This window comes from Ictidomys tridecemlineatus, chromosome 4 (assembly GCF_052094955.1).
Source record: "Ictidomys tridecemlineatus isolate mIctTri1 chromosome 4, mIctTri1.hap1, whole genome shotgun sequence".
Classification (NCBI taxonomy): Eukaryota; Metazoa; Chordata; class Mammalia; order Rodentia; family Sciuridae; genus Ictidomys; species Ictidomys tridecemlineatus.
In genome coordinates this window covers 180,677,752-180,688,163 of record NC_135480.1, presented here as the reverse complement: position 1 = coordinate 180,688,163, position 10,412 = coordinate 180,677,752, and the positions used below count along the sequence as shown (strand labels likewise).

At 41.6% G+C, this 10,412-nt stretch overlaps 1 protein-coding gene and 1 long non-coding RNA gene across 3 annotated transcripts in view; one reads left to right on the top strand and one right to left on the bottom strand.

Annotated features, from left to right (window-relative positions):
- Positions 1 to 2,354: 2,354 nt before the first annotated feature.
- Positions 2,355 to 5,323, bottom strand: LOC144377319 (uncharacterized). The gene is made up of 3 exons (XR_013438202.1): positions 5,242 to 5,323; positions 4,848 to 5,006; positions 2,355 to 3,953 (listed from the first exon to the last, which is right to left on the bottom strand). It is a non-coding gene; the product is annotated as an uncharacterized LOC144377319 (long non-coding RNA).
- Positions 5,324 to 5,388: 65 nt separating this feature from the next.
- Grin3a (glutamate ionotropic receptor NMDA type subunit 3A) overlaps positions 5,389 to 10,412 on the top strand; it is a 163,678-nt gene continuing 158,654 nt past the window's right edge. For both annotated transcript variants that reach the window (XM_005326338.4, XM_040286111.2), the window contains exon 1: positions 5,389 to 6,332. In XM_005326338.4, coding sequence (XP_005326395.2) covers positions 5,634 to 6,332 — 699 coding nt within the window. In that variant the 5' untranslated portion in view covers positions 5,389 to 5,633. The remainder of the gene's footprint in view (positions 6,333 to 10,412) is intronic.

Genomic DNA, 10,412 nt, shown 5'->3' with positions numbered 1-10,412 from the left:
TAAATTTTTACAAAAACAGGTATCATCCCCTTTCAAAATACAGTAATTATTACTGACATCCTTTCATCCAAATCAGTCTCATTGTACCAGCATTTTTAATGCATGAGAATGTTTTCCCATTGAGTTCTTGGTAGAGTTCCATGTGATCATAATCTAATCACTGCTGCTGTTGTCTCAGCCTGGCTCGGCTTCCTCTCCATTGTGTATACTGCAATGATGTGTATATGGGGGATGGATTGTGGGGGGTTTACCCCAAGATGGTACCCCCAAAAGAAAAAGCACAATGTTTCAAATTCAGGAAAAATTAATTCTCGTTCAAAAACACTATCTAGATGACTAGCCCTCTTTCAAAGAGTGGTTTAGTTCCCAGAAGACTCCTCATCTTCATGGGATTATTCTACAGCCATTGTAGAACCTGAAAATGGCATGAAGGATAACTCTGTTTAGCATAAGTTCACACATCATGGTATGAAGTATGTACAGATTCACTTTCTGACAGCGCCTGCTCATGCCCCGAAAAGTCCTCAATTCTCTGATCAAGATAGAATTTTGTCTGTCAGAATATGACAAGAAGATGATCCTGGACTGCTGTAAAATTTAACTTTTCCAGGTAGAATATTCTGGACACACCATCCAAAATCATTCAGACTCTTGCATATTAAAATATTCTTGATGTCTTGAGTATGTGGTTGCTGCACAAAGACCCTAAAAAAGGATGACATATTTCTAATGATGTTTAAAACTACAGGCAGGGTTAAGAGTCATTTCTCTTATGAAATAGATGAATGTTATTTTGCTGGATGTTTTGTGACCCAAAGAAAGAATAGAAATTGATAATGATTTAGGTCTATTTATGTAGAGTATTAAATAGCAACAAAACCATTTCCTAAAATCTCACATGTGGAAATTTTGGGAGTTTTCATTTATATACTCTGATTAAGTACTACATAATCAAATAAATGTGTGGTTATGTTTACCCCTGCCAGTAGACAGTAAATGGCTTTACAGTGACTCAGGCCATAATGCAGAAAGGGGAGAGGAAAAGAACATGGACTTAGGAGAAGAAGGACCAAGTCTGGGGTTGCATCCCAGTTCTTAGCAAATGACACAGTCTCACCAACCCTTGGCTCATCATCTATAAAATAAGGATAACAATCCATTTGTGAAATTGGGAGATCATGTATGCAAAGTGCCTGGCATATGGAATTCACTTAGGATAAATCTCTAAAATATTGAATATTTCATCATTTTTGAACATTTTCTGAAAGTCTTCCCTACATATACTCTCCCTCTAAAGGAATGGAAAAAAAATTTTTTTTTCTTAAATAAAATGATTTTACAGATGCTAGCCATGAGATCCACAAAGGCAAGCGGCTTTGAGAAAATTCCCAAATCCTCTTGGCTTTAGCTACAAAACTAGTGCAACAAACTGGGCATGAGAAAGTCCTTTAGAAATATTGCAGCTTGTGATGGGCCAAGATTTATTCCATAAGTCATTTGGATAAACACTAAATTGCAATGATTATTTGCACAAAGGGGAGAGAGCCTGAGAGAGGCTGCCATGTTAGACTATCTGAGTTCCCTGTAAGGAGTTTAGAAAAGGGATTAGGAAATCCAAACCCTCAGAGAATACTCCTGGTAGCTGTTGGAGATGCCACACACTTGTCACACCTGATAACTCACTCCCCCAGGACGACTGGAATGAGGACCCTGCAGTGTTCTTTCTCACAGTGGAAAGGGAAACAATTGGCAGTTCCTAATTTATAGACAGATGACAGCCTGAGCCAGCAATGGCTTCCTGGGTATAGGTGTCATGTGCAAAAGGGAAGATGTTTTTCAGCACACTCAAAACCAAGGTGATATTTTGAATCAGATGAGATAGACTGAATTTTTGCTTTTCTTTTTTCACTCCATTGCCTTAGTTTTTAATGCTCCTTTTCTCCTATTTAGATTCCCTCAGTCTGCCCAAAATTCCTCCAATGATTTCCCACTTGAATCATGCATGCAATGTTCCCAACACGTAAAAGTCACTCGAGATGAAAGTTCTAGAATAATGATCATTTTATAATTCTTACATATCATCTGTAAGCCTTCCTTAAAGTCTCCCATATCCACAAATTCCTTTATAATGCAAAATGAACTCTTTAAATCTTTTTTATCTGCCATCAAAATTCCCAAAAAGATATTAACTTTGCAACAATCATAGCAAACTAATTTATACTAGTGTGTTATGGACTGATGTTCCCACAATGATGAAATACTTGCATATTTTAAAAGGGGATAATTGTTGTCAAAATTAGAACAGAGTCGTAAAGTATCAAATCATTATAAGTTTATTTTTTTTAATTGGGGGGATAAAAAAATTCAGCTGCTGAAAAATGAGTCCTCGGGGTCTGCTTTTCTAAATAACTGCTTTTTTCTAGACTCCTTTCCTCCTAAAATTCTGCAACCCTAGATCTTTATAAGCTCTATTTGGTATAATATGTATGTCTGTTGTTATCCAGAAAGACTGTGGGAGCAAACACACACACACAAAAAAAGCTGATTAGCTGATGTGGGAGAGGGCACAACTACACATTAGCTTAGGGGTGAGCATTTTCTCCATCTGAATATTGATAAAATCCTAAGCAGTTACTATTGTATAAACATTGACCCATAATTGGGGACATGCCACTTAGTATTATTGCCATTTACAAAAAGGAAAAAAAATAAAAAGCTAGGTATATGTTCAATTTGAATTTTGTTAGGGCAGAGAGGGAAAAATGATAGGTTTTCAAACCATTATAAATATGTGGCAAGAAGCCTCCCATTTCCATGAAACTTGAAAAAGTCGCCAGGAGTCCTCACAGGGCTATATCTGTTAGACAATTGTCAAGAGCTGTCACTGCAACCATGATACAAAGGAGGAAGCTCCAACCTAAGAGGGAAATGTCACCCCCCATGGGGAAATAGTGCTGAGAAGGGAATTTAAATTCCAAGTCCCCACAGCATCCTTCCCTTAGCCTTTGTGGGCTACCTCCCCAAGATCCTAACTCTTGGTCCAACCATTGCTGGTATCAGAGAGCAGAGATGTGCATAAAAGCACATTGTAAATTATGAGCATTTGGATTTGTTTTTGTTTGTTTGACTTTCCAACATGGGTCCTTAGATCAGTAGTTCTCTTTTTGAATCAGATAATAAGCAGAGCTTCTTCTTGTTCCCTGGGTGAGCCAGTTTTGAAATTTGCCTGATTCTTTCTACCAACAGTGCAGCTGAAATGAACTCAGAATTTTGAAGCCACTCACTGTGTGACAAATTTGGACAAATAACTTTTCTCACATTCAGTTCCCTATTTTTTAAATATCTATTTTTTAGTTTTAAGTGGACATAATACCTTGATTATTTTTTTCTTTTTATGTGGTGCTGAAGATTGAACCCAGTACCTCACAAGGACTAGGTGAGCGCTCTACCTCTGAGCTACAACCCCAGCCTGGGTTCCCTAAGTTTTGAATGGGAGAGATCACATTAATCTTATAACTTGTTGTGATTTGACAGTAATGTTATCTCTCAAGTGCATTATTGCAATAGCCTCAAATCTGGTTGTTTCTATTTGTGCCTACCTTCCATCTACTACCAACAGAACAGCTCTAATAAAGCTTCTGTCCTATAGTCTTCTGCTCAGTCCCCTGCTGCCATTCCCCTTCACCCCATTCAGAGGAGAAACCCAAGTTCTTTATTGGCTTATGCTGTCTGCCACCTCTCTGCCTTGAACTGCTACCACTCTCTCTTATCCTGAATTATTTTGCTGGAGCCACCCTGGAACCCTTTATGGGAGATTTTTTTTGTTTGGTTGGTTGGTTGGTTTGATTTGATTTGTTTCTCTAGCACCTTTGTCTTGAAAAATCATTTTGTGCTGAGGGAAGCAGCATTCAGTTTGCCAGTCTTCTTGGGATTTTTATTTGAGTGTCTTCATCCTAAGGATTAAAGCATGATGGAAACTTTAGCTCATGAATCAAAACAACTCTTCAGAGCTAAAAGCTAGCTACATTTGCATAACAATTTAGCAGAACCAAACAGCAGGGCAAGGTCAGGTGAAATAAATTGCCAAGGTCATGGTTCTCTTGAAGTGGTATTGGATTCAGAATTGCTGATCCTCAGTGCCTACTGCCCCATGGATATCTCTCCCACCCTCCTTTGTAAATGATGCTGCGATATAAAATTAATCCGGTGTAAGAGTGGAAACCATAGGCCTGCCCTTAACCCTTTCCTCTGCTGGAACTGCCTGATTATTCAGATCATGGAGAAGATGGATCATATGCCCATTGACCTCACTGTATTGACAAACAAATGAAAAAAATTAAAAAATTTAAAAAATTACTGGAAACCATACCTGGGAATTCTTGGCCTATACTAGGAACTACTGTTGACTGTGTTTAAAACTAAATGTATCTTTAATCACCTCAATTTCTTGAATAAATAATTGCCTTGAATTCATTTCGTTTTAATCCTGACAACCTAAAAACACAAGGCTCCTTAAAAAATACAGAGGTCCACATGCCAGAGAGCAAGAAGCTGGGGAGATTAAATGTGTAAATAATTCTTGGTTTAATACCCTTAACTAGAAAAACCTTTATAGCGGCTCATCAAAGGGAAGCTCCTTAAAATCACAGCCTCTTTGAATCTGTCTCAGTGAAGCACAGGACTTCAGATCTCCCAGGCGCAACTCTGAATTCAGAATTTTAGGCAACTTGGGGTCCTTGTCCCCTCTCGGCCTTAGGGTCTCAGGGAATTTCCAAACTACAGACTCCCAGGTTTTGAGGGAAGAAGACTTTTCCAGGGGCGCGGGATGTGCCACCCGGGAATCTCACCATCAGTGGGCGTTTAGCGCAGCCAAGCGACAGACTGGCGCCAGGGCTCAGCAACAGGGAGGCGCCGGCTGAGGCGGGGAGAACTTTGGCGCTCCGAGCAGAACCACCCTTTGCTGGCCAGTCGTGTCGCTCCTCCGAGGAAGCAAGCGGCGTTGGCGACTGGGAGGAAAGAAAACGGAAGAAAGGAAGAGAGGAAGTAGCTGGGCAAGGAGGAAAATGAAGCCAGCGCTAGGGGATCTGCGGGAGGGTGGCCGATAGTGGAGCAGGGCGGATTTGGCTGCTTCCCCGCATCCCGGGTGTGAACGCCCTCTCCAACGCGACCTTAGGAAATAAGTGAGTCTTGCCTGGGCGGAAAAGGAAAAGAAACCAAGTGAGAGCATTGCTCTTCTCTCACCTCTGCTCCCTCGGAACTCCGACTGCTTCTCAGCCCAGCCGTCTCGCCGGGCCGGACGCAGTGCCCTAGGCGCCCTGCAGATGGGGCGGTCAGGGAACCGGCGCCCAAGCCGCGGGTGACAGGCGCTGGCCCGCCCGCCTGCCCCGCTCGGCGGACGGACCCGGCGGGCAGAGGATGCAAGACAGAGGAACCCGGGAGTAGGATCTGAGACTGCTGAAATACGCGCTAGACTCCAACTTGGATGGCCCAGAGACCGCTCTAGCCCCTGGGACAGCTTCACCGCGTCCAGTGAAGCTGCGCTCGGGACCCGGAGGCGGAGACCTTAGGCGGCGGCTGCAGAGGGGCGAGCCGGGCGCAGGAGGGGGCGCGCTTTCTCCCTGCGGGTCTCAGTAATGAGGAGACTGAGTTTGTGGTGGCTGCTAAGCAGGGTCTGTCTGCTGCTGCCGCCGCCCTGCGCGCTGGTGCTGGCCGGGGTACCCGGCTCCTCCTCGCACCCGCAGCCCTGCCAGATCCTCAAGCGCATCGGGCACGCGGTGAGGGTGGGCGCCGTTCACTTGCAGCCCTGGACCACAGCCCCACGCCTAACTAGCCGCACTCTGGACGGCAACAGGGCAGGTGCCCAGAGGGATGAGCCAGAGCCAGGGACTTGGCGGCCGCCGGCGCCCTCGCAGGGCGCACGCTGGTTGGGGAGCACTTTGCATGGCCGGGGACCGCCGAGCGCCCGAAAGCCAGGGGAGGGCGCCGGGGCCGAGACCCTGTGGCCGCGGGACGCCCTCCTGTTCGCCGTGGACAACCTGAACCGCGTGGAAGGTCTGCTGCCCTACAACCTGTCTTTGGAAGTAGTGATGGCCATCGAGGCGGGCCTGGGCGATCTGCCGCTTTTGCCCTTCTCCTCCCCTAGCTCGCCATGGAGCAGTGACCCTTTCTCCTTTCTGCAGAGCGTGTGCCACACTGTGGTGGTGCAAGGGGTATCAGCGCTGCTGGCCTTTCCCCAGAGCCAGGGCGAGATGATGGAGCTCGACTTGGTCAGCTCCGTCCTGCACATTCCAGTGATCAGCATCGTCCGCCACGAGTTTCCACGGGAGAGTCAGGTGAGAGGAGTCTGGAGCTTGGAGTGGAGCTGTGCGCTGCTGGAGTCGGGACCAGAGTGAGGGGGAGGGGGAGGAAAGGGATGGGGGGAGTCTGGAGGGACTTGGGGCTTTATAACTTTGATATTGTTTAAGGATTAGACCATGCCCATAGATGGTAGATAGAAGGACGTCGGTAGAAGTTGAATGAAACATTTTAAGCGCACATGGAAATGAAAGGCGAGGCGCGGGTGGTGGATGGAAGGAAGTGGGGAGAATACGCGGGGGCGGGGGATAGTTTTGATTAGCTGGGAGAAATCCAGTGAATGCCCAACGGAAGTAAAAGTCAAGTTTCAGGACCGTGGAAAGCGACAGAGATTCTGAAGACTTGAGGGAAGAGTGGGGGTGGGGATCCCTGACTGCTACAATTTTAACCCTCCCAAGAGGAATTCTGAGAGCATGTGGCAGAAAAAACAGCATCTGCTCTTTATGACTTCTTCAGGAGGCGTGTCTGAGCCTTGGGCGATGGTGTAAGAAAGCACATCCCTCTGAATTGTTTTGAGTAAATAGAATATCTCCAAGTAGCACAGCAGCATAGGCAAATAAGAGTGGTTAATAGTCTTGGGTATTAGAAAGCTTTAGACATAGTATCTGATAGTGTAAAAATGCATGTAGAAAGTCACTTGGGGATTGCTTCTTTGTCCCACCTTACTTCTATGTGATGTGGACTCAGAGGCTAGTATGCAATTGCTGTGCTCAGCCCATTTCTGCTATCATTCTCCAAAAATAAAGGAACAAGGATCTAATTATTTAGTTTCCTATGGGTTAAAGTGCTAAGTATGTCTTCAGAGAAAAAAAAATATGAACCTAAGTGTTTACCAATAATATGAAGAAGTGGATATTAAAGAGAGGTTAGGGTCCATTTAGCTGAAGAAGTGTTCTACATTTTATATATTGCTCTTATGACAATGTCAAGATGTATTAGCCTTCACAAAATATTTATTAAGCAAATAGATAACTGACATTGGCCCTATTTTAAAGATTGAGAAACCAAGGAAAGTTCAGAGTCTGGATGAATATTGCTCAGTGTACTAGTAAGAGTCCAGGCCCTGGAAGATTTCTTATTCTACATCATTTTCAATTCTGTCCCTTTAGCTGAAAAAAAAATCATTTCTAATCTCTCTTCTTCCACTTTTGATATATATGCAGACATAAAAGCTAAAATGAGTAAGGGCAATATACAAGTGAAAAGTTTGATGGAATCTATGTATAAAATATCAAGGGAGTACTAAAGATTTCTTTTTCTAGAAAAATGAATCTTCCATTTTTAATCTTTGAAAAGGCAAGTACAAACTACTTTCAGCAATTGCCCAGAAGATTCCCATTTCATGATGAGCTAGAGATTTGATCTGCAGAGTGCAGGCTAATTAACTTTTATCTAAAATATTTCTGTCACCAGAATCTGAATGACTGTAGGCAGCAGAAGGGAAGACACAGAAAACACAGGTGCACAACACTGCCAATGGCCAAAGGGTTATAAACATGAAATTGCATCCATAGGGTGCAGCATTATTAATATACATACAGTATCAGATCTAATGAAATGCAGGAGTCAGCATTGCTTGCTTCTCATCATTACTTCTTTATTACCTAATTCTTCAGAAGTTGCCAATAGTGGTCACAGTCTCCAGACTCCCTTCCATTTGCAGATTGTTTGGCAAGAGTCTTAAAGAGCAAGAATTTTCTCCCAAAATGAGCGTCCCTTAGTTAGAAGGGAAATTGCCTGTGTTGCATGATCGATGTGTGCGGTATACAGCACATTACACCAAGGAGAGGAGGAAAACCATGAGACAGCATCCAGAATCAGTAAACTTCAGAGCTGTGAGATCACTGGTGGATATAAAGACCTTTAGGGACAACCCTTACAAGCTGGCTATAAAATAAATACTCTGCCAAGCACATTTACTTCTGAATTGCATTTCAGAAATGCATTTTAAATCATGGTTGCCACTGTCACTTTCATGGTACACATTTTGAGAGGGAGGGATTATTGTATTAATGAGATCTAGTTTGTTCAACTGACAACATTTTCTTTCATCTCCCTTTGGATTTTAAATTCAAATGTATCTAACTTGTCTCACTTTTAGTATATCATGTCATTCTGTAATATTCTATATTAAAAATATCCTGCTTAATGTCAAGTTACTGTAATATGTCATTTTAGGATATGACCATACTCTGCTCTCAGCAAAATTAATAACTGATCTTTCCCTTGCTTCTCCTGAAAAGTGGACCTTTCTCTATTACACTGATTTTTTTTAACTTATAAATATTAAAGGATGTCAAAGTCATTTTTCACATTAAATAAAATTGACTTAATTTAGTCACTGTCCTTGAAGTCTACTGCCCAGTGACCTAATTTGTTGATTGTACCAGTGCCTGAATAAACTATTCTAAAAGAAAGTGGAGTTAACCGTACAACCAACTAAAATAAGATTGTTTCCCTTATATTCAAGCAAATCAAAGTTGCTTTTAGAGTAGGAGTAGCAACAGCTGTTTTCTCTCCCTTCCTTTTTTTACTGCTTCCCTTCATTGGAAGGTTTTTAATTAACAAATAGTGACTTGGTAACATCCTGCCACAACTCTTGAACAAAAAGAGATACCAGTAAGGTGATCCAATTCCTGAGAAATCCTTACTGCTTATTTCAATATGCTGTTTGTTCAAAGCATAAATACATAGGGTCAATCATCAGCTTAGAAGGGACGTACTTTTTTTCAGGCAGGGGAAAAACCCATTAAATGTAAGTTAGTTAACCATCCACTTTTGGAAAACACATGCATATTGTCAGCACATAATAAAAGCTTAACAAAACATTCCACAAAGTAGGGGGTCAAAGTTCATTTCCATCCAAAAATTTCTGACTTACCTAGCACACTCAAATTCCCACTTGAGGCTAGCCCTTATTATTAAAATGATCACTTCTTAGTTATAAATTCTATTCCTGTGACCTTCAAGTAACTGATACTACATATGAGCCCAGTTTCATTTATATTTAAGTTATATTAAGTTCCAACAGTTATTTTTTCTTTCTCTTCCCTTCCCATACTAAGTTTTCTTCTAGGGGTTTTAAGTAGTTTCTTCCAAGTTAAATCCATAAAATTTACCTGCAGATACAGTGACAGATGCACACTTTTTTTTTCCAAAATATATATCTCATGTTAATTCCATATTGGTTTCATTAGGCAGAGTTAATGAAGTAATATAATTGGCATAGATTCAAACCCTGCACAATTCAAAAATGACTACATGAGTATTTTTAACTTTTATTGAATATATCAACCACAGTTTGCCTGTCTTATGAACCATACATGCTAATTAATATGTTTATTTCCATGCAAGTGTTATAGATAGTCCATTTTTCTTCGACAACACAAAGTTAAATACTGACACCCATTTATTAGAATTTGACTAGCACAGCATAACTTTTGCAAGGTACAGTAGACAGAAGAATGATACCACTACATAACTTAGGTGCTTCGTCAGGGTTCCAGTAAAAGACAGTTGTTTTTAAAACGTCTATTCTCAACTGTGTTGTTTTTTCTTGAGTTGCTCTACAAAAAGCTCGGCTCACTCTCCTCTGGGGAAAGTATTTTTCTACAATTCTTGATGGATGGCTGATTGTAGCACCTAATTGTTGCTCACTTGAAGATAAATCATTTCAAATTAAATGTCAAGTGATGAAAAAAACTTTTCTCAGTAGTGATCTTTTCTAGGTTCCTCTTAAAGAGCAGAGACCTGGGATTAATTTGGAATTTTTTTAATTTAGTGGTTTATTCATATTATTTCTTTATTTTTCCAGAAAAGTAGAGTGGAAGAAAGAAACTAGCAGACACCATTTACTGGGCAAGCAGTCTGTCTAACCCACATTTCTTTGTGTTTACCACAGGAGTATCATTTAACCCATAAATAATGTATATTTGTTCTTGCTCTTTCCTGATTATTGTATCATGGAGTTAATTTATGATTGAATCTGTTGAGCTATCTGAATGCCAATTTGAACGTCCAATCCTTAGTGTTTTATCTTCTGGTGATGCAAAGGACAT